We start from the raw sequence: 27,744 nt of genomic DNA, 5'->3' as shown, positions 1-27,744 counted from the left end.
GTAAGGAAGAATTCGGCCAGCCCTCTCCGGCCACCAGCACCTCCCTTCCCCCGTGTGTGTGTCCTCTCCTCCTCCTGTGCCCCGGGCCTGCTCCTCCGAGCCGCCGCCGCTGCTGCCTCCTCCTCCTCCTGCCCGCGCGGGGCGGCCGGGCTCAGCCTGTGCAGCCTCGCCCTGCACTGAGTGCCCGTTAGTGTCTCACTAAGTAACCGTGAGTGAAACCTTCATCATCTCTCCTCACTGAGGGACCCGACCCTCCTCCTCACCGAGCCGCCCCCAGAGCGGCTGTGCGCGCCGCCGCCACCTCCTCCTCCTCCCTCCGCACCACGGGCAGCGGCAGTGTCCTGCCTTCTTCCACCTCCCTCCTCCTCCTCACCACACCACAGCCAGCACAATGGCCTTTGAAAGCCTGTTCTCCAAACCCCCAAACCCAGTTCTTGACCCAAACATGCCCGACTCTGACAGGCAACATGCAGGGGACGAAAGGTCGAGTAACATTCTTCTCTCTCTCCGCTTCTCATAATGGTGATACTAGTGGGGTGATGCTGATGCTGATAATGATGATGATGATGATGCTGTCTGTTAATGTGCCGCATTATTAGTAGGGTTTTATTTTCTGGAAATGCATGCGTTTTACATCTTCATTTATTTATTCTGGCTGGGAAGGGGGACTGTTTTCCATTTCTTTCCATAAATTGCACTTTCCAGCGGGTGTCTGTTGAATGTCACCATTGTTCTTTTCTCCCTTGCCCTGGCGCTGCTAGTCAGGTAGGAAAGGGTGCTTTGAGTTGTGGGGTTTTTTTGTTGTTGTTTTTGTTCATATGAGAATCTCTCACTAGATCCATATTTAACGTCATTTTCTTGCCAGATTACACCTTGCCCATTTAACTGGATCTTTTTTTATGCAGATTAAGGTCTGACTGACGTTATCTTTGCCACCTCTCAATCCCCATGCGCAGAAAACCAGAGTCCTGTTCCTGGTGAAAGGACCTCTGTTCCTCCCTCCCTTTCTCTCCTGCAGCTGCTGGAAATTCAAATCCTTTCTCCAGGCAGCCCTGGCCTTCCTAACTAGCTCCAAAAATACTGTGCCAGGGGGACAGCTACCCCTCCTTCAGTCTACATCTACTCAGAGCATTTGTGACACAACTGCAGGAGTTAAAAATGCTGGTTTTCGACAGCTGGGCTTCAGTCTGTCCTCCCCACACAGCTCCACCACCCTGCTTGCTACTTGCTGCAGAGGACTGAAAAACACTGAGGAAAAAAAAAAAAAAAAGAGAGGGGGGTGCTGTTGAGTGAACGTAACCGCTTCCTCACCGGAGAAAGAGTCACTAATTCTGTGTTAGAAATTGGGAAGTGGAGGGCCGCACGAGCTGGCTGACTGGTCCAAAAATTGTACTGGGATTTAGTAACAGGTTCAGGGCAGACCCCAGAGCTGCTGATTCTTCTTTTCACCTTCCTGCTTTTAATTGTGAAATAGTGTAAGTTGTGTCATGCTGTACGTTCCAAAAAGAGCGCTGTGTGAAAAGCAAACTAGTAATCCACTGGCATGGCTGAAGGCAGGGCATAACTACCTACTGAAACTGCAGCAGTAGGAGGCAAAGTGTGTTAGGAGTTCCTGGAGTTAGTGAGTCTGTGACTTTTTACTGTTTCAGGGCTTGAAAATACCTCGTGTTTTAAAGTCCTCCTTGAGGACAAGCCCAAGTTACCCACTGTTCTGCTGGAAGCATAGTTTTTCTAACTTGGAGTTACTCATGCGATGTTGACAAGTAGAGTTCCTCTAACCTGCTGTTCTCACCAGTATGCCTGTTGTTACACTGGTAAATTATGAAATAGAATAAATAAGTACTACCTAGTAGTCTATAATGTACTTTTAATACAGGTTACTTTATAAACATGGCTCTATAACGTTTTAATTTCAGAAGAGTGGAAGACTCTAGCAATAAACACATTTACCTGTTAAGTAATACTTTTTGGAAACAAGACTTCTATAAAACTTCTGCTCCCCTCTGATCTGAGGCATGTAAAGTGTATTCTGAATACACCTAGAGCGTTGTTAAAATTAAAAAAGCCCCAAATATAAGTCTTTGTATTATATCAGGTATGCAAATGTAATCCTGTCAAAATGTAGTATTTTAATTTTCTGAGGTTTATAAAGATTTCCCTACCAGCTGGCGACTGGGAAGGCCTAAAGAGAAACGGGGTCTTTCCCGTCCACAGAAAACATGGTTGACTCGCCAAGGGGAGGGGCAGCACAGCTTTAACTGTGAACGATTTTTAGTCTGAATTGGTTTTGTCCAGTCTCCGTTGTTGTCGTCAGTTGAAAAGCCCGTTGTAAGTTCTGTAGGAAAGATGCAAGAACCTGGTATGCTCGTATGCCGAGTTGCCTTGAAGTGGAATCTCACTAGAACACGAGTTCGGTATTTTAAAATTAACACGTCCAGTTTCAATACATTTTTGTCTTGCAGTCAATTTTTTTATTGCGTTGGTAGCTCAGTAGGACTAGTTTACAGTAGGTACAGCCCGTAACAGGAAGCTGCTGAAATCATGTAAGGGTTGATGATCAATGTGTGCAGCATAAATTAATGGCATTTCCGTTAGCATTTAGTTAGTTTGGTTTTGAACCGATCTGTAGAATTATAAAGAAGTTGGTTAGTGGTTTTGAGCAGTAGAAAATAGTAAAAAACATTGTCCACACTTTGAATATTCTGAGTTGGAAGACTGTTTTAATGCAAAGTCTTTGTTTTCTTGCTTTATAGATGGGGCACCGGATTAAGTGAGGAAGGTTTCTCATTCTTTCAGTATTTTTAGTTACTCATTGCGGAGGCATTCTCTTCGATGAAGTATTTGAGACTTCCTATACACACAGATAACGGGTGTCTTTTTAAAGTTGTTCCTGTAAGTTTAGGTTTTTTGAAGGATTGCTTGTTATGTAGGTGATCTTTGATAGGGTAAGAAGGAAGTCTGAGAGTGCAGGCAACCTCCATTACAGCAAATAACTAACACAAATGTGTGTGAGCGGGCCAGTTACCGCTCTCTCCCGGAGGTCAGCGAGGTCTCATTACTTGTGATAGTTCGTGGTTGCCGTTACCATCGTCTGCAGGACTGGGCGCTTCATGTTTCTCTTAAACTCTTTATTTTGTAGGTATTGTCCCAGCTATAGATGAATGTACGTGGCTACGAGAACAGCTAAACAGTTGTCACAAATAGAAAAGAATCCAGTCCTCGCGCAGACTTTGATTTTCTGACAAATAGTGAGCAATTACTGGCTTGGGAAGGGCTTGTTCGCTACAGGTGGTTCTGCATTTGAAATCGGTGCCAGATTCACAATTGCCAGGAACTTTAGAAAAATAACTCTTGAGTTCATTTATTTTTAAAAATCTAGACCGTTAAGTTGGTGCTGGTACTCTCTGTTGGCTATCTCTGCTTTACTGTCATTTAATCTCCCGACTTGGAGGTTTCCTGTATCATTATCTGCTGTAAAAATAGCAGTGATCTAATGGTAGGTCTGAACATTGAGATGCTAACTCACAGATCAGAGGGAGGTGCAAGTAATGCTTCTGTAGCCAGCATGGTCTTAGGAGTTGCATTGCAAGTGTATCAGGCCCTTTTTTACGTGCTCGTGGTACAATAAAGGAAATTCTGCTTTAGAGACAGCTCTGTGACAGCCGCCCAAGTGGCCTGTGCAAAGTTTCTTTAGAAAATTGTCCTGGTTTTTGCAGAGGATGTTTGGAAACGCCACTTCAGAGCTGGGCTTGTCTGTTGCATTTGAGGTTCCTTTTCCCGAGAACCATGCTAATCCTCCTTGTACGCTTTTTCGTTATGTATTTGATATAATTTTTACAGTTTAAAAGGAAGTTGGTACAGCCATTTTCTTATTCAAGATAAAACTGATCTGAGTTTAGTGTAGCTAAAGTGTTTGATTATGCGAGTCTGCCCGCTTCTAGCTGTGGTGCTGCTCTTCCAAAGCCTCTCCTTCGCCCGCTCTGTCTGCCCGGTGCATGTCCAGATGAGCCAGGTGAATGGAGACTCCACCTAGCCACCCCTTTGTTTTTATTTTATTTTCCCAGTTTCCTCTTCCAGCTGTCTTAGGAGTTGCCCGCTCCCTTCCACCATACCAGTTTTGTGCAGTCCTGTCCTTGGCGAGCATGATTTACACTCTGCTGCTCGAACAGGTCTGTCTGGTTCACCGTAATGGAGACCTGCTCTGCTAAATTACAGCCAGTGGCAAGTAAGGGGGAAAACGCAAGTGATGGTTTGTAACCAAGACGAGTAAGAGCAAATTGAAATGTCTATTATACACCTTAGCTGTACGTTTTCTCCGTTAGTGCTTAGTCAACATTATATTGCGAGTGGCTTTGCCCGTGAAGCACCACAGCATTACAGATCAGGCAAGCATTTGTGGAGCAGAAGGGCTAAAGATCCGGTCTAATCCGCAGCTGCTGTTGTCCAGCCTGACTGCTCTCCCAGTCTCCCTTGCCATAAGGCTTCTGTCCGTCTTTAGTTAAACTTGACTACTTAAATGCATCTCTTTTATTTTACCTGGTGCTTCGATGCCCTCTGTCTCCATGTGCGTAATTTGGTTTGAAAACGTTTGCTTACAGCTGGGTTTAGAGACTTTTTTTTTTTTTTTCCAGTAATAGTTAATCACCAAAGAATGTGTTTGTGTTGAGTTGAAGTTGTGATCACTGAATGCAGCCTTGTAGCGATTTATTGTTTTCGAGTGTGATTTCAAAACTTACTTTGACATTAGGAAACTAGGAAGTGAAGAGATAATGACTCCCAAATATGCCCTGTGGGCAAACAAGGCTTGCATGCCATCCAGCAAACATTGCAGGAGTGGCAAAACCCCAGCCGGCTGACATAGCTGTTGCTCCTCATCCTCCTGGGCTGACCGGTGTGAATTTCTGTAATTTCTTCTACAGTACTAAACCCCAGAGACTGGCGGTGGTTGGGCGGCAGGGTGAGAAGGTGGGCTTTCCAAAAGTTGCTCGTTCGCCTCTGGTACCGCCATAGGAAGCTGGTTTTTGCTGCCTGCCTCACTTCTTTCTCCCATTTTACAGGAACACAGTATCTGTTAAAGCCATCCCTGGGGATGAAAGCAAAACAGAGGTTAAAAACCCCAAGCAATCTGGTCTGCAATTTTTCATGATGCAATTTCACTGCTTGGCTGTAGATTAAAATAACTTCGTATTTGCAGAGTGGTCAAAACTAATGGGCAGCTGAAAAGTGCTGTTAGGCAACCCGTGTAACACTGTCAAAGAAGCTAGAGCCAGTTCTAGTTAAGATGCTGGCTTGTTAGCTGCAGCAACAGCTTCTCGTTTTGTACTTTTCCTTATTCATTAGTAAATTTTGTAGCGTAGCAGCATGGTAAGACAAATCAATTTCGTGAATTTTAGCCCTCGAAGATCTTACTTTAGATGTGTAAACTTCCTCCCATTGCATTGCCTCTGAGTTACTGTGCTCTTCACAATTTTATAAAACCAAAACCTTGCCTGCGAGAGCGTTGCGGGTTCATTGCATGGCATTGGACAGGACAGAAAGCAAGCATGTCATGGTGAGAAGCGATAGCTGTGTGTGTCTGTGCGGTCACCAGCGCCGCATAGCACCATGTTTTTCTAGATGTGTTGGGTGTGGAAAATATGCACAGGAGGGTTCTTTAAAGCAGCAGGAGCGTATGAGGAGCTCAAATAAAGGGGCTGAGGGAGAAATCTGGCTTGGGATGCAAAGGAAAACATGCCCAAAGGAAATTAAGGAGAAGAAATATCTGGGAGGGGTGTAAGGCTTTTTCACTAAATGAGTCTTGGCTGGTGTCAAAACTGCTCAGGTAGTTTCCCATCAGATTAAGCCCTCCCCCCTGCATTGTGTGTCCTGATGGCAGATACTCGGAGGTCAGCAGAATAAGGTGTACGATGCTGTTATCAGCCCCTGTAAATTAAGGGCTGTTAACATCCTGTTTCTGTATGAGAATATGAGTTTTTGGACATCCTCGATGTTTTCTGTTCATCTTTTCTAGAACTAATTGCAGAATAAAGAAGTTAAGTTTTAACTATGCACTCACTTTAGGAAGAAATAGATTTTATTTTCTTTTTGGACAGTAATATTCACTTATCACCAGAAATTAGTAGCTCCTTAAAAACAATTACTTAATGTGTTAAGAGTTCTGCTCATGTCTAAAGTTTGCATTCTTGTTGCTGTGGCCTTCCTCTACAGCAAACTCTTGTGTACAAGAAGTAAAAGGGAGATGTTTGCAGCCTTTAGTTTTTAGCTACTATATACTTTCTCTATTCTTGGTAATGCTTTTGGAAGCTCTTGGCTATTTATATTCTCTTTAAGACTCATTCTAAGAAATAAAGTCAAAAGCATCGTATTGTAAAGTAAAATTATTTTTAAATGAGACCTTTCCTCACCTGTGAAGCAAATCTATCAAAAATGGACTTAAGAGAAAATAATATTTGAGCTTCACGTTTTGGTTATATGATTTTGTTCATGTAAATTCTTAAAACATACAGGAGTATGATTCTCATGGAGCACCTGCTATATCTGCGAGTGCAAAGTACTTCTGTTGGGAAGATTGGAAAACCAGTCCCACAGGGAAAACCCTTTTAGTTTTCTTAAAATATTTCAGAGCAACAACCTTCAGTGTACTGAGAAAAACGCACCTCATTTTTGTATCTTGGACTTAAGGAGCTTGAGTTGTAAATCTTTGAACATAAAGAATGCTATTTTTAAAAATGACTTGGACTAAGGGCAAGAAAGGGAAGTTAAAGCTGAGTTTGAATGTTAGAAATTAAACTGTGAACACGAGTAATGGTGAGTTACTTTGTGAATTTCTGCTTTCCCCAGCCAAATATTTGCATAACTGCTCTTTCACCAGCCTGATTCTCCCTGAAAAATAATTGGGCTTCTGTGCCTTTCTAATCCATTTTGGAGATGCTCTAGAAATACACTTGGGGCAGTGGAAGTGCTTTATGCTTGTGTTTTCACGTATCTATCAAACGCCAAGTATCTGGAGATTGCAGAAAAAGGAGTGATCCATCAGCGATTTTAGTTCTTTCTCTCAGATTTGGAGATGAACCAAATTTTTTTTGTATGTACCTTGTCCTTGTGCAGGGGCCGATAGGAAAGATCACGGCCAGCGTGCTGCCTTTTGTTCAGTTAGGATTTGTTTAGCTTGTGGAGTCTAGGTGATGTTACTTAATTTTGCATTTCCTGCGTTCCGGATTGCAAGATTGCTGTCCCTTGGGTTATGAGGAAGCAGTGGTGCCATATGGCAATTTACTTTAATCATTCAGGTCCTCCAGGGTTCTTTATGAAGGAGTTCCGGTAGGTCAGGCAGCGCTAGCCACACACCGCTAAGCAACTCAAACTGGGTATCTAAAGAAGATGCTTTTATTTCTCTTCCAAAAGGATTTTAAATGCGCTAGGGTGGGAAGGGCTTGGTAATGCTAGCTGAGATCTCTGGTTAGAGGTGAGGAACCTCTTGCTGTTTCCTGTGACTGCAGGTCTGTGCTGTAATAGGTCAGGGATTAACTTCTGTTAATCTGGAGATGCATCAGGTTTAGTTCAGCCTTTGCAAACACAAGTATAGAATCCAAGAAAACAACACGCAGCAGAAGTTAAAAATTGCCAGTGCTTCTTCCTTCAGTGCAGAGGCTTTTTGACTCCTGCGGTATGCGTTGCGTAGGCATTGCAAACTTCTCCCCCCGAGCTTGTTGGCGTTATTTCAGTGAAGGTTGTTTCTGTGGGGTGCTGTTTTGTGGGGTAGGGTAGTCGAAAGAGACATGAATCTTGAAAAAGACAACAAAATTTTATTTCTATGCTTTTCTAGTTCAAGAAAATGTTGGGGGTTGTGTGTCAGGCATTTCCAGTGATAATAGAAGCATACTAAGATCTCGTGTAAACCCAGAATATTCTGTAAGCAAGCAGCTGTACTTTGCAAACCAGGAGCTCTTACTGTCTCTTGCTAGATCAGTGTTGTGATCTGTCTGGTGTAGGTATCTGCTGAAGAGAAAGCAACCTAAGACTGGGACCCATTTCCTAGAAAATCATCTGCTAGCTGTGTTTTTTCCAGACCACATCTGTTTGTTGACTTTTATTACTCATAGTGGAAAAAGAGGTAGCCTTGGTTCACATCGCCAAAAGCTCTTCCCAAAGCTGCTTGCTATAGCCAAGTCTGTGGAATAAAATTAGGAAGTGAACTTTCTAAAAGGGGTAGGTTCTGTACTCACTTCCAAATCATAGTTATCTGGTTGGATTTTTTGTTTGTTTGTTTTTGTTTGTTATATTCTTGAAATTCAATGCTGGGAAAATTTTAGGATCTTGTGGAAAGAATGTAGGCATTTGGGGATTAGAGGACTTTGGTAACCTTAGTTTTGGAATGCAATCTGGAGGATAGCATTACTGAGATGCTGCCCGATTGTTTCACCTAGAAAGTTATTTGAGTCCTGGACGCATCCCAGAGTGTAAATCTATGACAGCAGTTCCCAAAGGAACTGGTGAACACCTTTATTTCCCAAAGAGCGATTTCAGCAGGCATTTTACTTAAGAAGATATTTTAATTGAGTAGACATCCTTGAGAGAGCGAGTTCAGCTCACGTTGTCAAAATAAGAAATAGTTTTTTCTAATAGCTGCAGATGTTTCATAAATATTTGCGTTGCATTAGGCACACTTTATTAATCAAGTATCTCCTGGAAAGATGTGGCAAATGCTTTCTTGGGATATTGTATGAGGTACTTAAGAATTTGTCAGGGAATGCTGGAGATAACGGACGCTGCGGTGTTTGACGACAGGATTTATTTTATGCTTGGGATACATATTCTGAAGATTCTTTAGCTCTTCTTAAGCAGGGGAGTACCTTGGTGTTATGTTCTCCTTTGCGAGGCAGTGTAAGGATGTGTATGAGCAGATGACCGTGACCACCTTGTAAAAATCCCATTAAAGAGGGTTCTGAAGCTGCCTCTCTGCCTCACATTTGGTGCTCACTTGGTAGTGGGCATACCTTTATTATTATTATTAATATCCGTTACTTGTCCAAAAGCTAACTTTGACTTTATAGCTTCCTATTGTGTTACATTTGCACTAAAAAATAATGTCCTTTTCAAAATGTGTTCAAGTAAATGTTTAAGGTCATAAGCAAACCCAGTGCTTATTGCATTTGCAGTGTAGCTAAACTTCAGACATAGCTGAGCAGTTTTTCCTACCTTCTTCCTAAGTTCCCTTTTGTCTTCCTAGCATCCACGGTTGTGTTCAGTGTGCTGGAGGGAGCAGCCGTTCCTTGAATGGCCTTGTTTTCTGTGAATTTGTCTGGTCCCTTTCTGCGGCTGCTGCTGTCTGCTTCAGCAACTGCCCGTGGCAGTAAGTCCTAGAAGTTCCCTCACTACCAGCTGTGAACTTCCTTTTACTGCCCATCAGTGTGAATGATGGTCTTTAAATGACACCCTCCGCAGCAGAATCTTATAATCAGGTTAAATCTGTCTTTTTATTCCCACTTTTTAATATTTTGACATTTGAAAGCTTCTTAGGAACTTCCTCCTTTCCAGTCCTGCTACTTCATGCTACTTCGCGAAACTAAATGATCTTCAATACTTGCCTAGAAGATTATTTTCTGCCACATTCCAGAGTGTTTTTTTCAGTCGCTGGCTAGCTGCCCTTGTGCATTGCTTAGAAGTGTTCTTCGAGTCCCCTTCTCGAGCATCTTGCCAAGGCTGGGATGTATGTGACTTGCCTTGACGTGGTGGCAGTGGGCTGCCAGGAGGTGATAGGAAGGTGTCGCGATTGCTGCAGATACACTGTAGGATCCCACCAATGGTTGACAATTAAAGATGAAGAAGTGGTACCTTGAAATCGCTTGATTTCCTTAATTTTTTTCTCCAAAGCCTTTATGAGAGTAGATAATCTGAATGTAAGGGTGTCTTTATTCCATTTTTTTGGCTTGTTAGTGATGTGTAATCATATCTTGGTGGGGGGGGTTATGTTTGGTTTTGTTTTTTTCTTTTTTGCATTCTGTTTGCTAAGAGCATTTAGTTCTAAGACCTTCCAGGACATAGAAGGGGACAATACAGCAGTCGTGTCTTCTCCTCTTTTCTTCTCCCTGGCATATCCATTGACTCCTCTTTGACAAAGTCACAACTTTGGGGTTGCTTCTAACTTCTTAACCACTGTTTTTTTACTGTGGAGACTCAGGTCTCACTTCCTGGTGAGTTCTTCCCCCTTCCTACTATTCTCAGTCCCTTGAAGTAGATAGAGTTGATCATCAGGTGAGCTTAATAACGTTGTGAATACAGGACTGAGGTGGGCAAGTTGTAAGGCAATTTAATATAGCCTAATTACTGCTTCTGTCCTAATACCTTCTACTGCCCCCAGTACTAGTTTGGCCTTGGTTTAGTGGTGGGGTTTTTATATACATATATTTTTTTCCAGTATTTAGAGGCTTCTCCCCTTGCTGCCCCCACCATCTGCTGAATCTGGTACATTCATGGGGGGGGGGGTTTGGACACCCTAGGGCTGATGGTGTTTTCAAGCAATCTCCACGTAAAAATTCAGGACTGTGTTTCTATAAGGTTCCATGATGCCTGCAAAGGCTGAATTCCTGAAGTAGTGGTAATGTAGAAATAATTATATAGAGCCAATTATAAATGTTTAAAAGCAGTAAATTCTTCCACAACCAAAACCAGCAAATAGGGGAGCTGAGATTGCTTCAGCAGTCTGTCTGAAATAGGGGTGAGAAATAGGTTAGCTGGCGCTTTGTTGAAATGTTGCTTTCCTTGAAAAATATTTTCAGGGCTGTTACTCTTTGGGTCAGTAGACAAAACTTTATTTAAAGTCTTACATAATCATAGAAGCGCTTTTTTGCCCCTGATGATGGAGATAAACACAAGCCTTTCTGTTATTTAGTCTGCAAGCACCATGTTACATTTTGTGGTTTGGTTTTTTTGTGTTTTTTTTTTTTTTTTTTTTTTTTTTTTTTTTTTTTTTTTTTTTTTAATCATCCTTTGGTGTTACTCCTATTCAAAGATTTTTTGAGACCGTCATGTTCATATGTGGAAGTTACATTCACGTGCATATCATTCCATTTACAGTATTTATCTGTGTAGGAAACAACCCCCTACAAATGTCAATGTTACAAATTTTGAAAAAGAAAAAAACCCACCCTGGGTAGCTTAGAAAAATAGCATCATGGGATGTCTGGTTTCTGACAGTTTTTAGAGTCTAGCAAATGAAATTCAAACGTTAACTGCTCCTTTCTTGTCCACTACTACTACTGACTTCTTTTGAAGAATCCACTTAACCGCTAAATTAATTCTCCTTTTTCAAATTGCTCATGGCTTTGGCCATTACACCTGGAATACTCCAGACCCATCTTTAGTTCCAGGAGCTGGTGTGTTGGAGGAAACATGTTTGTATTACTATGTGTTTTTCCTGCAGCGCCCAACTGCTTGTTTTCATTGTTGGTGCTCTTTAACTGTATGGTTTTCAGAGGGTTTTAATTGCCTTTAATTTTGATCACCTCTGTTATGCAAGTACAGCACCTTGTGGGTGCAATAGCATCGAGGTGTTTGTAGAAATGGTGAAACGACCTCTGCAGTTTGAAATGTGCTTAAGGGCAACACAGTGCTCCATATTGCAGCAGGTTTTTGTACCTAGGCGAGAGAAAACATGTAAGAAGAGAAGACCTTTGTTCTGAGAAGGAAGAAAAATACACAGTTTTTAAACTTTTTAACTCTGGGGTACAATTCAAGGCCATTTCATGGTTTGCATTCCATTTTTCTCTAAAAGAAAATTCTAAAATCCTAGTAGTGCTTGGGGTGTTACATGTGTTAAAAAGTATATGTACATGTATAGAAATGTAACTGGTGGAAAGAAATAGTGGGTGTGTTTGTTTTTCCTGTGCTGTCGGACAGGTGAGATGGATAATAACATGTAATTTTACTGTATTGATATTTTTCTTCCTACAGGGAAGATGGAGAGCTGGAAGATGGTGAAATAGATGATGCAGCGTATGAAGATGTGAAAGAACATGGTTCAAAAGGTGATGATAAACAGAAAAATGAAAAAGGACATAGAAAATCACGGAAGAAACGCAAAAAAGAAAAAGAAAAGAAAAAATCAAAAAGGAGAAGACGGGATAAGCATAAGGTTAGGAAATGCAAACCAAAATATTGGAGGTGCTTATTTTAATTCCAGGTTTCCAGGCTTAGACAAGAATTCAGGGAACTGGAGAAGAAAACTAAAATGGTTTTATTACTATTCAGGCAATCTTTGGTCAAATCTTTGAGGGCAAGTTTTGGGTTTCCTATCTTACCAACATGCTTCAATATTAAAGAGTTTGTTTAAGTAGACTTTTGACACCTGAACATGCATATTCACACATTTCAGTGACAGTTTATGTGGGGTAAGAGACAATAAATCATTAAATAATCCAGCCATAGCGCATTTCAAATCATAGTTTGGAAACTTGCTTGTTAGCTTGGCCTAAATGCATTTTCATGAACTTGGTTTTCATCTGTTTATATTTAAAAGAAGTAGAAAATGGGATTGCAGCTGTAACTATTATTTGTGATAAGCATCTTCACTGGATGCTTACTTATTTCAATGTTCTTTTTGATAGCCGTTTACAAGATACTGACATCTATGAGCATTTTCCTCTCTGCCATTGTCAGTGGTTGTGGTAGTTCTGACGTGAAAGGCCAAAGTGTTAAACCACTTCTTGAATTGTTTAAGTCTTAAGCAGTGGTGTGAGTTAAGCAGTGGCCACTGGCAAGAGTAGCCGAACCATAGCAAGTGAGAGTTTTTTCGGATAAGATGCGAAATAGAAATGTATCAATTTCACTTCTTGTGCTAATTATCATAATTTATGGCAAGAAAATATTTCAGGCTAGTTAAGTGAATTCTTCAGTAAAGTTCATGTTTCTAATATATATTTTAGTAAACTTAAATAAGTGCAAGTGATTCAGAAAATTTTAACCTAGAAAATTAAACCTGATGGTCCTTTTCTAAAAATCACAGAAATACAGTATTCTCGTATGGTTTCCCCTCTAAACTTTCTGCAAAACAATACATCTAAGTGAAGTGCTTGTAGTTTTGTCCCTGCAGAAAATTACAGGATGCTAATAATTTCTATGGTCACATGCAAGTTTCTAGCCATCTCCCAGATTTGTTAGCCTTCTGGCGGCTTCCCTGCTATGTTGCAAAGAAGCAGGGCTTAGGGAGACCTGTGGGAAGCTGATATAACCCAGAAAAACCACATAGCCCTCAATGTTTACATTCGGAAGCCTCATTGGGTCAGATCTCTTTGATAAAAAGAGTGGGTCATCAAAGAGTGTGCTTTCTTTAGCTTCCCCCTGAAGCAGAGGTTTCTGAGACTTGAGAAAATTCTTTGATTTATTTATTGGGCTCATGCTTCCTTTAAATTCATATACAGCAGACCAGTTAGGGAACTATCTAACAACTTCTGAGAGCGCTCTCTTCTTCTTTTTTTCAGCATAACTCCCCTTCCAGTGATGATAGTTCAGACTACAGCCATGACTCTGACATTGAGCGTACAGAAAGACCACACAAAAAGAGTAGCAGCTCTTCATACAGAGATTACGATTCTTCGTTCAGTCAGGTAGTATTTTTCTAAATGGAGTTCTCATGTCTTTATTTAGGTGTAATGTAAAAAATGCAAATGTAAATGATGGGGTTTTTGAAGGCTGACTTGATCGCAGTGCCCATTCTCGCAGATTTCACAAACACATCTACTTCTCATCTCCTCGGGTAGATTTGCAAATGTAAGGCATTATCTGTGGCATGAAATGTAGGTGGTGTAAACAAGCCTCATTCTATTTTTTCCTCCATCAGGCAACAATTAAGATATCTCTATTACTGCCTGCATTGGATTTAGATGGTACTAAGAGGAAACAACTCTTGAAAAGCCACCTTTAAATATCTAGAGTTGGTTCTGCTTTCTGATAGTTCAATTTGTCCTGGCTTTGCTGCTCAGTCTGTGCAGCTCGACAGCCCTCCTGAGACCACTGGGTGAAATAGAAAGCCGTTCTCTAAAGCTGCAATAGAGCAGCTAGGGGCTTGATGAAACTCTGGTGCTTCAGAGGAGGGGAGACTTTCCTTTTAGCCTGAAACCATTCCAGAATCCTCGAAGCCAGCCAAATTTATGAGCAGAAGATCCTGTCTGTGGAAATGGGAGAAGCGACGGTGCTGGCTTAGGAGTGGTGATAAGCAGTATTTCATCCTGACTGACGGAAACAGGACAGGTTGTTTCATCTGTGTCCAAGATTGTCAGGATACAGAGATCATGAATGGAAAAAAATTATTTTAATCATAGTTAGAACTGCATCATTTAGAACTGCATACGTTAAAATGCTTCGCCAACCCCACTGAGAAGTGTTGTGGAGTATAGGTGCTGGTGCTGTTCTTTTTTGTCCTTTTTCCTATTTCTATGCATCCAGAATCAAAAGTACTAATTTTTATGAGGGAACTGATTTTCACTGTTTATTATTAATGCTTGTTTGTGCAAATCTGGTAGACAGCACGACAAGAAAATGGGGGGAAAAGAATTGGTTTTGTAGAGCAGTTTGGATAGGTGTTTTTTGAAATACTGAGTTGCTTCTGAACAATGCAATCCCTTTCATGCAGCATGGACACGTATCAGGAAATTACATGAGTTCACAGAAAATGCAACATAAAAAAAATGTAAAAAGTAAGGAGTATGACGACTATAGTCATTACAGTGATGAAAACTTTGGTAATTATAATGAGGAAGAAAAGGATGAAGATTTTGCTGATCAGCTTAAACAATACAGGCAAGCTAAAGAGACCTCCAGTACTGATTTAGGACCTCCATTCCCGAAAGAACCAGTGAAAAAACAGGGGATGAAGGGGATCCAGAAAGGTAAGATAATTTGAATCGTTATAAACTTACGAAAGTCTGAAATGGGACTCGACTGGGGGGAGGAGTGTAAATATGTCAGTTCCAAAATCTAACTTAGTGTCCCCTCCCCAAAAAATTAAGTACCTAGAAATTTTGATAGGTGCCTGAATACTTTTATTAGTACGCCCCACAAGTATGCTGGTGTCCTTTTGTTTTTCTTTTCCCAACTTTTCTCGCATTCAAAGCTGGGCCAATAGAAATGCCGGTGTAAAAGTATTCCTCTTAGAGTCCCGCTGCCCGTATTGCATGGCTTGCTTGTATGAGCCTAGTTATGCAGGCATTCCTATTCGCACCTTTCATGTGGTGTCTCCTCATTTCCTTACCATTGTAATGCAATTCACTGAGCCAGCTTACACCTCTGGCCTCCTTATTAGGAAGGGATTTCTGACTCCACAGGCCGTGGGGTGTGGAAGGTTAGGCAACGGAGGAGGTGCATGCCATTGACAGAGATAGCCCCATTGGCCACCTAGAAATGCCTTGCTCGTTCTCGTCCCTCCTTCTGTCAAATCAAGTTCTCATTTCAGAAACTGTCAATTCCGTTTGCAAAATTTCCTCCCTGTAATCATGGGCAAAAGTTTGAATCCCAGGCAAAATTTGGGCAGGGTTTTATGTGACAGTATGGCTACCTTACTAGTTCTCGGGAAGATACTGTGTGTTATACAAAGGGAGTAAGCTGCCTTTCGTTTGTGACAGTGAAGATTTATTGTATCCTGTTTTGGCTCACAATAAAATAAATTGGCAAAAGATTGGCAGAATCTTCTTAGCTGAGACAAAACCAGCTTTTCATGTGCTGCTTGGCAATACTGCTTCAAAACCGCTGTCCGCAAGTCATCTGAGATGAAGTCGAGGCATTTCCACTGGGATCAGCCTTGCTGTTGCAAAGTGGCTGCCACCTGAAGCGGCTGTGATGTCCGCAGAACTTCCAAACTGATTTTCTTTGGTTTTAAATTGATGAGAACGCAGATACTCTGTCTCAGTGGTTTTAGTTGAGACCATGACTCCCGGCGTGCTGCTAGCTGGATAATTACCGTCTTGAGGTTTCCAAACAGTTACCATTAAGCATTTTTTCTATTCAAAGCTGCTCTGTCATATTTCTTAGGTTATGATCTTGGGTTGCTTGCGTGTTGTGGCAATGAAACATGCGCACACGTGGGTGCCAGTTGTACTGGTTAGTTCAGAAAGGGACCAAACGACACAAAATACTTGAAGATTGAATACTTGGGATGGTTAGAACTAACATGTCTGCGCTTCTAATTGCGAGACGCTGCTTTGAACAAGATTAATTTTACATTCAGTTTGTCGGTCTGCTATTGATTTGAGCTTTTCAAAGAGCAGGCAGTTGCACAGAATTACAATTGGCCGGTTAGTTGTACTTGCCAGCTCGTGATTCAAGACAGTAGTTAGGAATTCAGGCTGCAGAAAGGTAGATAATTCGTTTGCTAGATTTGTCTGTATTCAATGTCACTAGATAACCATTTTTCTTTACTTTCTGAGGTCATTTAAGGAGGTCGTTGCTGTTTTTCAGGTATTTCTCAAAGAGGTAATAATTACAATGTTGGTCGAGGGCGTGGAATGCAAAAGAAATTGAAGCGTAAAGATCGTGGAAGGGGAAGAGGGGGCAATAAAGGATCTGATGGCTTTCATGAGGTATGTGGAATTAAAGTTGAATTCCTAATGCTGTAGTTTCAAATGACTGGATGCTTCGCTTTAACAGAAGAGTATTTAAAAATACGTGGCTTTAAACTTTTTTCTCTTATCTAGAAAATTACTAGACTTTTCCAACACTTGATGTATGAAGTATAGCTGGTAACTTAAGCTAATACTTAATTTTCTTCTTTTTCTTGGAAATATGAAAAAACTAGCAGAAAGTGGCTTGTAAGCTTTGGTTTTGAGTGGTGTGTGAACTTCAACTTTAACTGTACCTGAAATAAGGTGTTTTGCTACTGCTGGTTCACCCTGGATTTTTCAGCAAAGGAAATGGACAGCTTTTTCTAGTTCCCATCTGAACCGTGAAGAATTCTCCTTCTCTTTCCGTAGCTGTAACTGTGGAAATAGAACTGCGACCTTGGTTTTCATTTGGTAATTCTTTGCCCAGGAATTAGAGAAAATAGGGTTCAGTATTTGCACGGTGTTTGTAAATTTCTCCGATCTTCATTTAAATGGAAAACGATACAAAATTGATGATTAGTGGATCAAATCCATCCATGGCTGAAAAACATTATTTAAGCCAAGTCATACTTAAGTCTGTATGCTGCAATAGAACGCCTGTGGTTCTCCTCCCTCCTGCACCCCAGCACACACACGGCTGGCTTCTCACTAACGCAGTGGTGCGTAATTCAGCCGTGTTCGTTTAACCCCCCGTGTTCTCCAGCTGGCCTAACCCTCTGGGGCTGCTGGGGGCTCCCAATCAGATCTCCCTTCCCCTGCCCTACATATGGTAGGGAAGCGGGCGGCTGTTTGATCTGTTTTTTTTTGTGCCCCCGGCGCCGTCTCCAAAGCAGAGGGGAAGGGTGGAGACGAGGAGGCAGCTGCAGGCTGGGAGGCAGAAAACAAAAAGCTGGGCTCCTGGCTGCAGCAAAAGAATGAATTCTGCGATGCAGACGCTGAGCTGCGCGGTGTGGTGGGGCAACCGTCGAGACTTCTGAGCCATGCAGCGACATCCCCGGGGTTCTTGGGGACATGGTGGAAGCGTTTCAGCCTTCCTCCAGCCGTTGTCTCAAGCGCTTTGCAGTGTGGGGCGGTTGGTGGTTTGCAGAGAGACTTTGGAGCATTGTGGCTTTGTGATATTTGCATTAATCTTGAAGAGGGTCATGTATTAGATTCAAAGCCGCTTTGTCCGAAGCAGCTGAGATTTCTCTGGATTTAATGTGTTCAGAGTAGAAAATGGATCTGGACTGATCCAGGAGTGGCATTTCTAGCTTGAAGACCTCTGCTTCTCAAACAACAAAATCTGCAAATCATTCTTAGTGTTAATGTTTTGTGACATTGCTTAATCTGCCAAGCAAAATGAGACCGGACACTCAATGAGCTGATGCTCGTGTGTGCTCATGGTGCGGTGTGGTGGCTGGGGAGAGCCGCATCCACTCTGTTTCAGAAGTTCCCACTCAGCAGTCGGATCCCTGCTCATTTTTGTGAACATCAGAAATTGGAAAAGCTTGTTTCCCTCTGTCATCAGATCAGTTGGCAACCACCTAGCACTGCAGAGAAGGAATTTGTTGCGGCATCATAGACAGCAGTTCGTTAAAGGCCATCTACTTCTGTGACTTCACTAGCTCTGCCAGGGTCCCTCAATGCCTGTCCCAGACTCTCTAGTTAGAGGAGTTTACTGCGGTTTCTTAAGTTTATCTCGAGTGCAGATGCCACATGGGAATCAAATCATGAGGGAAGAATTATTTGCCGCACCAGGTACATAATTCTTACGTGTTAGGTCATGATTGAATGGTGCTTCCTCTCTGCTTTGCCTTGTGGTATAAGAAAACAGGTTATTTTTCTTCTAACGGGAGAAAAAAGATCGATAGTGTGGAGATACCAATCACATGAGAAGCACGTAGAGGGGAAGGGTTGGCAGAGCATAGACTTGTGGTGAAGACGGTGCTCTGGAAGCCTGGGTGATTGCTCAACTCCTGGCTGTCTGCAGAGGTGGTGTTAATCAGGGGGCTGGCTTGGTGGGTGCCCAGGAATCAGCCTGGCTTTCCAGCATTGTCAAATGGAGGGTGAGATTGTCTGTCCGTTCACTGAGGTTATTTTGTCTGTTATATTGTAAGAAGCTTCTGATTTGGTTGCATTTATAAAAAAAGACTCTGCATTAAAGCAGCTAAGAAAAAGTATGTGTAGTTACCTCTACTTTGAGCTGTGGGTATAATCATTTTAAGAACTTAAATCGTGGTATGGTTAATCCCATTTTGGGGTAACTAGTGTACCAGCTATGCTCTTAATATTTTTGCAACTGTGCTTAATAAGTAAGCATCAGTAGGATGTTTGTTTTTCTTACAGGACGGCAAACCAGTGAAGAAGTGGGTTAATATGAGTCAGGAGTTCATAAATCAGCACACAGTGGAACACAAAGGCAAACAAATTTGTAAATATTTCCTTGAAGGGAGATGTATTAAGGTAATTACGCGCTGTGTCTGTCAGTCATCATCTTTGCTGTGGGGAAGGGAAGAAGATGCTCTGTTCTTTTTTACTTCAGCTGATGCAAAGCAAACTTACACATTGAAACTCAGTGTTTTGATTTCTAATGTTTGGCATATTTGTAGATAAATGCCAACAGAAGTACTTGTGGAAAAATATCCCCTTCTGTTACGCATTTTGGATTGTAACAAATTCTGTTAAAAATGATTGTGTTTGCCTAGTAGTATATACAGTAAAAACTCATAAACTTACACTGACAGTGAATATGTAAATATACAAATCTTACAAGTACGGAATCTGTAAATAGGCAATGATTTCTGAATGTATTAGATTATTTCTCTTTTTTTATGTGCTACTGCTAATTCTGAAACATTGAAGGAATTGCTTAATTATGCTAAATTATTTCTCTCTCTAAAGTAAAAAGTGAGGTTGTAGTAATAGTTCCCCTACCAGAGAATCATCTTCCTTCAGCCAGCAAGCGGAAGGCAGCAGAAAGAAGAGAATGCTATTCAGAGCAGTCAGCTGTCAAGCAAAAGCCCTAGCAAGACAGTCTCTTATTACATAAAAAAGTTGCTACTGCTTCATTTTGAAGCTTGTGCTGCTGTGGAATTGAATCCTCTGATGTGAGACTAGTTCAGGCAGTGCTAAAACACACTTAAGAAAAACAGCATACTTCTCGACTAAGTGAGTGCGTCATTTATATTTGGTTCCTCTGTGTATTTAGAAATAGAACATTTTCTGTTTCTTTTTCAAATGGTCAAAGGTGAAAATCAGTGTGCTTTTTCCCAAACCGGGGGGAATTGAAAACAATGCATTTGTTGCTGCCTTTATATATTTTAGTATGCCGTGCTCAGTAAGGTATTTGCTGCCACCTTCAGTTTTAAAACAAGTGGCTGAAAGAGCACTTAGTGCTATTTTTTGTGAAAATAAATACAAAAAATACACAAAAAGCCTCTCCAGCGAAGTAATCCTAATGTATAACACGATATCATCGATAGAAACTTGATATTATTTGGACTCTATTTTACCTACATGGAAGAGTCTTAACACTTTGCTTGTTGGACTTTTCTGAGTTCTCCCACACACCTTTAAAACGGAATTAGCTTTTCTGATCAAGTGCATAATTGTTTATATGGGAAAGAATTTCAGTTAAAGTATTTGTTTAAATGCCTTTTTAATGCAAATTGCGAGGTGGAGACCGAGAAGAGAACTGGTACTGGGAGGCCACCTTGTTTTCTGTGACCACTGCATATATTCCTGATGGAATCCCCATTCTCTATGTCTAGGCCCCCTATTCACAGTTTTTAGGGACATGCTTATAATGCAATTCTGTGTTAGTAAAGATAAAAAGGTTAAATTCCGCTAAGGAGAATGTTTTTCTTTAAATATGAAATGAAATGTCTCAGCATTTCAGATTGATAATGGTTTTTCTTGTTTTTTTATTTATAGGGAGAGCAGTGTAAATTTGATCATGATGCAGAGATTGAAAAGAAAAAGGAAATCTGCAAGTTTTACATACAGGGTTACTGCACCAAAGGAGAGAACTGCATTTATTTGCACAATATCCTTTAAAAAAATACTTGAATTCAACTGGCAGCTTATATCTTCTCTTAATTGATGTGATTGTTAAGGGTAGCTGTCTCTTTCTGAGGAGACTAGGCCAAAGACTATGTAGATTTACTACAAGAAGATTATTTTTCTGCTCAAATATTCATGAGGAGAAAAAACATACAAAATTACTGGTTTGGTTTTGGTTTTAAGGTTGTTTAATGTTTTAAAAGGTAAACCCCCTGGAAGTTAGGTGCATTTGTCCACCTACTTTTAAAACCCTGATCTGTTCTTGTTTGTGGTAAAGGGCTTGTGTTTTATTCTGCAATTGAGACCTCCATCTTTTTAATCACAGTTGGGAGCTTCATCTTTTTAATCACAGTTTTAGAATCAACATTAAGGCCACAGTAATGTAATTATTAGTAGAATGTTAAATGGAACTGGGAGGTAAGATGGTTATTGGCTTTCAAAATTCTTAACATACAGCTTTGGAAAGGTGAAGAATTGAAGGATAGCTGACAGCTGCATTTCATAACCTTGCCAAGCAGTGAAAACTGGAGATCAGCCTTTGTTAGGAATCCTTAATACATTGCTTACATGAATTCCCTTGCAAGTTCTACCACACAGGAGCGAAATGCTATCAAGGAGATAAGTGCAAATTTTCTCATGCTCCCCTGACTGCAGAAACAAAAGAGCTGTTGGATAAGGTGAGCAATACTTGGTCTGTAAACACAAGGTTTGTGGCTAGAAAGAATAGGGGGGAGGTTGTTAGAAGTCTCCGTGGGATTCCTGGGGAGTGTGATGCTAGACAGCTTCCCTGACACTCTTTAGCACAGTACGTCTGTGACCAGGTTCAATACCAGCAATACCAGCAATTCCCCTTGCCATCAGTTAGTCAGGTGTTTTTAGCCATATCAGACTCAAGTTTCTGCCCTTGAACTTCCTTTTGCATCCCTTCCTGTGGAAATCTTCACGTACTCTGTAACAAGAAGCGTGGCTTTTATGTTGTCTACCTTTAGTTGCCTAGAAGTTAGATATCATCTGACCTAGTTCTGCACTTGGGGTGGAGAAAGGAATGAGGTGCCTCCCCGGAATGATTCATGAAATCCTGACCTTTGTGTTAAGTAATCTCTCTCCAGTTTCTGTACTACAGGCATTAACAGAAAAGTGGCCTGAACTTAACACTAGAAACATTTTGAATCTTAGAATAAGTCCTTCAGTTCCTGTCACTTAAAATTACTGTTTGAAGGAAATGGGCTTGTGTGAAGTTGTCCTCTCCTGACTACAGAAATAGTTTTCTTCCTGGCTGTGAATCGGTGTCCTGCAGAACAAGTAATGATAGATTTATAATTCTTCCGAGTTTGATGTCAATATATAGCAGTATTGTAGCAGGTAATTATATTTAAATGGAAAGTGCAAGACTAAATTGAATTGCATGTACTGCAAAATTACTGGAGTGTTTGCTACATTGCTTTGTTCTAGGTTTTGAATACTGAGGAGGAACCACAAAATGAAGATGAGAAAGAACTGGAGGAACTCAGAAAGCGTGGCATAGTTCCTCTCCCTAAGCCACCACCAGGTGTTGGGCTTCTGCCAACCCCGCCAGAGCAATATCCGTTCTCTGAGTCCGATATAGAAAATTATCAAGATCCTTCAGGAGAATATAAGAAAATCCCGTCTCTCTTTGAAATAGTTGTGAAGCCTACTGTGGATTTAGCACACAAAATTGGAAAAAAGTAGGTTTTAGAATTTTGTGTAGAACTCTCCTTAAAACATGGCTGCATAAATGTTTAAGCAGTTCTCTTCTGTCGGAAGTAGGTACTTTGAGTATATTGTGAAGTTAATGAGCAGTCAAATACTGGCTACTGTAATTATTTACTTATTTAATGCTTTCCGTAGAAGAGAAGTTACTGAGCCCGGACCTTCCAGAAAGTCCTTCCATTGGCTCTTTGTTTTGGCTCCATGCCTGCCTTGCCTATCTCCATTTGTAGGTTGAGCAAGGTTCATTCTCTTCTAAACTCTTTTTATAGTTGGCTTTTTCTTGACCAAAGCCAATCAACACTCCTGATGGAGACGGTTGGCCTTGGGATGTTTAAAACTCTTAGAACTGGACATCTGCTGCAACTGCATGTGCTAATGTTGAAGAAATGTTCTGCTTCCAGGCAAGCTCTGTCATGTGTAATGTATATAGTTACTCTCTTTGAAAATCATTTTGCTTCTTTCAGATTTTTATCCAACTTAAGATCAAATAATTGCGAACAGACGTCTGTGAGAGCGAGGAGGGGGAGGCAGGCAATACGCTCTTGATCTTTGTAGGTGCAAAATTCGATTCACTCACTTTCTTTTGCCTACAGGCCACCGACCTTCTATAACAGCGTATCACCACCAAGACCACCGTTTCAGGGAAATGACCCACATTCTCAGCATATGTACAATCCAGGTTCAAGTCCAGGGCCAGGACCCGGCATGTCACAAGGACATAACGGGCCTCCGATGCACCCAGGCTCTCCTGGACATCATCCCTGCGCGGGGCCTCAAGGAATGCCCCAGAGTCCTCCTATGCAGGGTGTTCCACCAGGCTTTCTCGGACCACAGAACCAGACTGGTATGCCTATGCAAGGACAGCAGGGTGGTCCGCCTCTCACACCACCGGGTCTCGGGGGATCTTACAATGCCCCAGGAGTTCAAGGACATATGGTGAATATGCCGAGAGAGAATCATTGTCCTCCGGGGCCACAATACCAGCAGATTCCTGGTGAACGGCAGCCGAATATGAATTACGAGCCGATTCAGAACCCAGCTGATTTCTATGACAATTACTATTCTCATCAAGCCGTACATAACTTCCAGCCAGCTAACAACTCTGGTGGTAAGGACATTTTAAAATTGTCGTTCCTTGATATGGCACTTTGCAGTTGAGCGGTATTAAAACATCACAGCTCCAAAGCTGAGCAGCTGCAAGAATTTGGGACAGAAAGCCAAACCTCCTGGAATGTCTTCGGTGTATTGGCTCTTTCAGCTGATGCTTTCCATCGTGTAATATAAGTCACATTAGTTTTGCTTGATTGTGTTTTATGTTTTATCTCCTCTGCTGTAAAAGCTTGCATAGGTTAGCTGCTAACTGGTGGGTTTTTTTGCCCCGCAGATGGAACATGGCATGGAGAATTTACAGATCACCAGGCTCACCTCATGGCTCAAGAGTCCCATCAAGGTGGAAGCGAGTCAGACTGCATGAGTAGCCATATGGGCCATAAACCAGCCATTAATGTACCGGATTTTCTTCCAGCAATGCAGAAGGCCCTTTATGTAAGACTTAGTCAAAAGCATCAAAGAGATGGAGACTCTGTCAACAGCCAGGGTCAGAGGGCAATGAGCAAAGACGAAGGTAAAGATAATTTTGTTACAGTTCTGAACATACTTATTGGCCATGTATTAGCTTGGAACAAATCCGTTGACTTAGATTTTCATCGTGTTACCATTCACAATTATTGTGAATGTGCAAGTACCAACTCAAATAATATTTTCAGCTGAATATACTTGCTTTCTTTCCCAGTTTGTTCCAGCATTTTAGTAGATGCTTAGTTGCTGCATTCCAGTTCCAAGTAGAAAGATCTGTGAATAATTTTTTGGGTATAGTTTGTACTTTGAAAAGGTTCTCTTGCTGATAACTCAATTAATTCTTAAAATCCCTGATTGAAACAGAGAGATTTTTATTTCTAACTGCCAATAGTGCAAGCGATTCTTAGATTCTGTTTATTCAGTTGTGCCTCTTGATCTTTTCTGCATATTCTATTTCTCGAGAGAAGTATTTTTTTCTCTCTGATACCTGGAATTGGTAGTGTTTAATCACAGTCGTCTCTTCTGCAACCTGGACAAAGGAGAGCAGTAAGCCTGCAGAGCGGATCCGGCCACACAGGGTACATTTGTCCCTCGGCCTGCTCCTTGCTGCACCCTTTTCGGAGGCTGCTGGGTTATGTGACCAGAAATGCCTCCTCTGTCTGACCAAAAGGCAGTTGCTGTATCAAATGATTTCGAGGATATTGCCAATATAATTCAGATCAAATTATGAGATCTGGAAATGCAGCCCTTCAGGCTACATAAAAAACAGAGCGACCTAGGGTAATCGCTCTGAAGCAAAGACTTCTCACCAGTGCTTTAAGAGTGACTGGTCCTCCCCTCCAGGGCTTTTGGGAAGCAGCACAATGGAAAAATGTTCCTATTAGCGGCCTCCAACAACATGTCACTCCCTGTGGCTGAATGTTTGTGTGGCACAAGAAGCGCTGAGGAGGCACGTGTTACTGTGCGTTAGATGGTAGTGGTGGGTTTCGCCTTCCTTTCTCATTTTCCTGACTCAGAACAGACTGCTGGTCTCCTTCAGTGAGTAGGCAAGTTTAGGGTGTGGCTCTGAGCCTGCAGCTGTGTTAATAAGGCTTTCCAGTACATTGCAGAAGGCAGTTGAGAATTTATCCTTTAAAATGAAATACTCTTTATTTCTTCCCTTCCTGAGTCTTGACCTCTCCCCAAAACATAGTGATTTGGCTTGTAATAAAGCAGCACATGCCACGTTTGTAATTTATCAGTTTTTAAGACTACTGTAAGGTGCCATTTTACTTTCTGTTCTGCCATCCCAGAGTGAAGGTCATTTTCATCAAGACTCAGATTTTAAATGTTTTTTTCTTAACCAGTACTGGTAGGAATAATTGTTTGAAAGCAGGTAATTTTCCCAGATTAATATTGACAGAGAGATATGTAGGCAGAGCGCAGCAGAGTTTGGGAGTATCTCAACTAGCTACAGTTTCTTTGTTACATCTGTTCTTTGCTGAAATTGATTTTTGTCATTTGAGGTTGCAGTTGTAATAATACAGGGAGTGATGATTTAATACTGGGTCTTTTCAGTTTGATTTTTGCTGAGAAGCTACCCTTTATATGAGGAAATGCGTTGTAGTCCCTGGTGCTTGAATAATTTTCTTTTTTTTTTCTTTTTTTTTTTTTTTAAGATGACAATGTCAACTGGTATTCCAGTAGTGAAGAGGAAGAGGGGAGCAGTGTTAAATCAATACTAAAAACCTTAAAGAAGCAAAGCGAAAATTTTAGGAATCGCCAACAACATTCCGCAGAGCAGCACATGCTTGGTATTCCTACTGATCCGAGGCTGGCAAAAGAAAAAGGTGCAGGGCCTCAGGCTGCTGACCCGAGGCTTCGGGCCTCTCCAAGGTCCAACCCTAGAAAGCCTTCAGAGTCCGCATCCTTGGACCCACGGCTCGTACGAGATCCCAGGATGCACAAGGTCAGCGAGGGTGGCCACGCCAGCTCGTCCCTTGGGGGAGCAAAGCTAGATTTACACCATGCACACGCTGGAGTTAAGGTCAAGCAGAAAGGGATGGACGATGACGAAGAGGACTCGGAAAGAGAGCTGAGGGAACGAGCTTTTCTGATACCGTTGGAACCTTTGCCTGGTGTAACGTTAAGGGATCCCCGATCTCAGCTTAGGCAGTTCAGCCACATTAAAATGGATGTTACCCTGATGAAACCAAACTTTGCTAAGCATATTGTCTGGGCACCCGAAGACTTGCTCCCAATACCTTTGCCTAAGCCTGACCCCGTCTCTTCAATCAATTTACCTCTTCCTCCTCTCATTGCTGACCAGAGACTTAATAAACTGCGGAATTTGAAAAACGATCCCCATCCGAATGCAATGCCAGCTGACCCGCGGCTAGCTGCAAAGGCGAAAAACAACTTAACGGGCAGGAGCGGCTACTTGGATCCCTCTGCAGATTCGCATGCCAGTAGCTCGAGCAAATTAGGAGATCCTCGCTTACAAAAAAACGTCGATCCCAGACTCCACAGACTGTCGAGCGCAGACACGCATCATGGAGTCACGAAGGATTCGCACCCTCCGAAGTTTGACCCTCGCCTGGCCAGATCTGCTGCTGGCTCATCGCAGCCCGCGGAAGCTGCGACCGCTAAACCTGACCCGGATGGTCTGCCTCCGTACGCACCCAAATTATCATCGAGTGGTGTTAGGCTGGGAACTCCAGGCTCGATACTGAGCGGTATTAGTTTGTATGATCCGAGAGATCACAGCTCCTCGTCGGACACGGCTCCAGCTAGTTCCGGAGAGAACGGCGAGAACCAGAAAAAGAGTATTTTGAAAAATTCTGGTAAAAATGAACCCAGTCTCTCAGAAGATACATCGCTGCCGAAGGCTGCCTCCAACGTGGAAAAAAATACAGAAGGATCAGCGGAAGCTACTTCAGATAAAGCAAATAGCACCAGTAAATCTCAGGCTAAACACTCCAGCGCCGCACCCGCGGTGCATAATCTTCCCATCCAAGCTTTATCGGGATTAATCAGACCGCAGTACAGCGACCCGAGGCAGGTTAGACAGCCCGGACAGGTAACGCAGACGCAGGATAGCGATCCGAATGGGGAATCAGATGATAAGTCGTTAAAAGATGTTTTCAAGACTTTCGATCCAACTGCTTCACCGTTTTGTTAGCAATTGATTTTAAGTCTTTTTACTGTTGTGAATATTGCAGTTTTCTGCTGTTTTGTAACTGGTTTACCTCTTTGCTTTATTTATTTTTAAATTATAATTATCAACACTTTTCAGCTGCTAATCTCAGAACCACATGCAGTTATACAGTATGCTATAGTGTTTGCAAAGCTGTGGTATTTTCTATAGAATACTTTTCCAATTTCAGGGAGACTAATAATTGACATGTAGAAAAAAAACCACCCCCATGTATCGTGTTAGAGCTGATAAAAGCACTTTCATTGTAAATATGTCATTAAGAAAGTCCGAAGACCTGTATATGTGTGAGCTGTCTCTTTCATAAACAACATTTAGATATGATTGCCACATTTGTATGATTGTATAGATACAAGCAATATTATGTACATTACTGTGAGAGACGCTGTTTGACAAGGATTGTCCGACGCATCAAGCCAAACCTACTAACTGATTTAAAACCTACGTGAATGATTTAAAAGGAAAATGGTGATCCTCCTTTTCAGATCAGTTGATGTAAGACATTGACAGTTTTTATTCATGCAGTCAATATTCTTAGTGTAAAAGAGACCTATATCGCATATTGAGGATTAAAAATGTCATATCTTTTAAAAGTATTTTATTCTATGC

The 27,744-nt window shown here is 41.7% G+C and overlaps 1 protein-coding gene across 1 annotated transcript; it reads left to right on the top strand.

The window, feature by feature from the left end:
- Window positions 1-6: 6 nt before the first annotated feature.
- Window positions 7-27,338, top strand: ZC3H6 (zinc finger CCCH-type containing 6). The gene is made up of 12 exons (XM_009646980.2): window positions 7-483; window positions 11,953-12,133; window positions 13,479-13,604; window positions 14,630-14,885; window positions 16,450-16,571; window positions 18,918-19,034; window positions 20,505-20,616; window positions 21,201-21,310; window positions 22,086-22,339; window positions 22,958-23,472; window positions 23,749-23,988; window positions 25,601-27,338. The coding sequence occupies exons 1-12, from the start codon at window positions 392-394 to the stop codon at window positions 27,100-27,102; spliced, it is 3,627 nt and encodes a 1,208-aa protein (XP_009645275.1). The 5' UTR covers window positions 7-391; the 3' UTR covers window positions 27,103-27,338.
- The last annotated feature ends 406 nt before the right edge of the window (window positions 27,339-27,744 follow it).

This window comes from Egretta garzetta, unplaced genomic scaffold, assembly GCF_000687185.1.
Source record: "Egretta garzetta isolate BGI_Z169 unplaced genomic scaffold, ASM68718v1 scaffold819, whole genome shotgun sequence".
Classification (NCBI taxonomy): Eukaryota; Metazoa; Chordata; class Aves; order Pelecaniformes; family Ardeidae; genus Egretta; species Egretta garzetta.
This window is presented reverse-complemented; position numbering and strand designations above follow the sequence as displayed.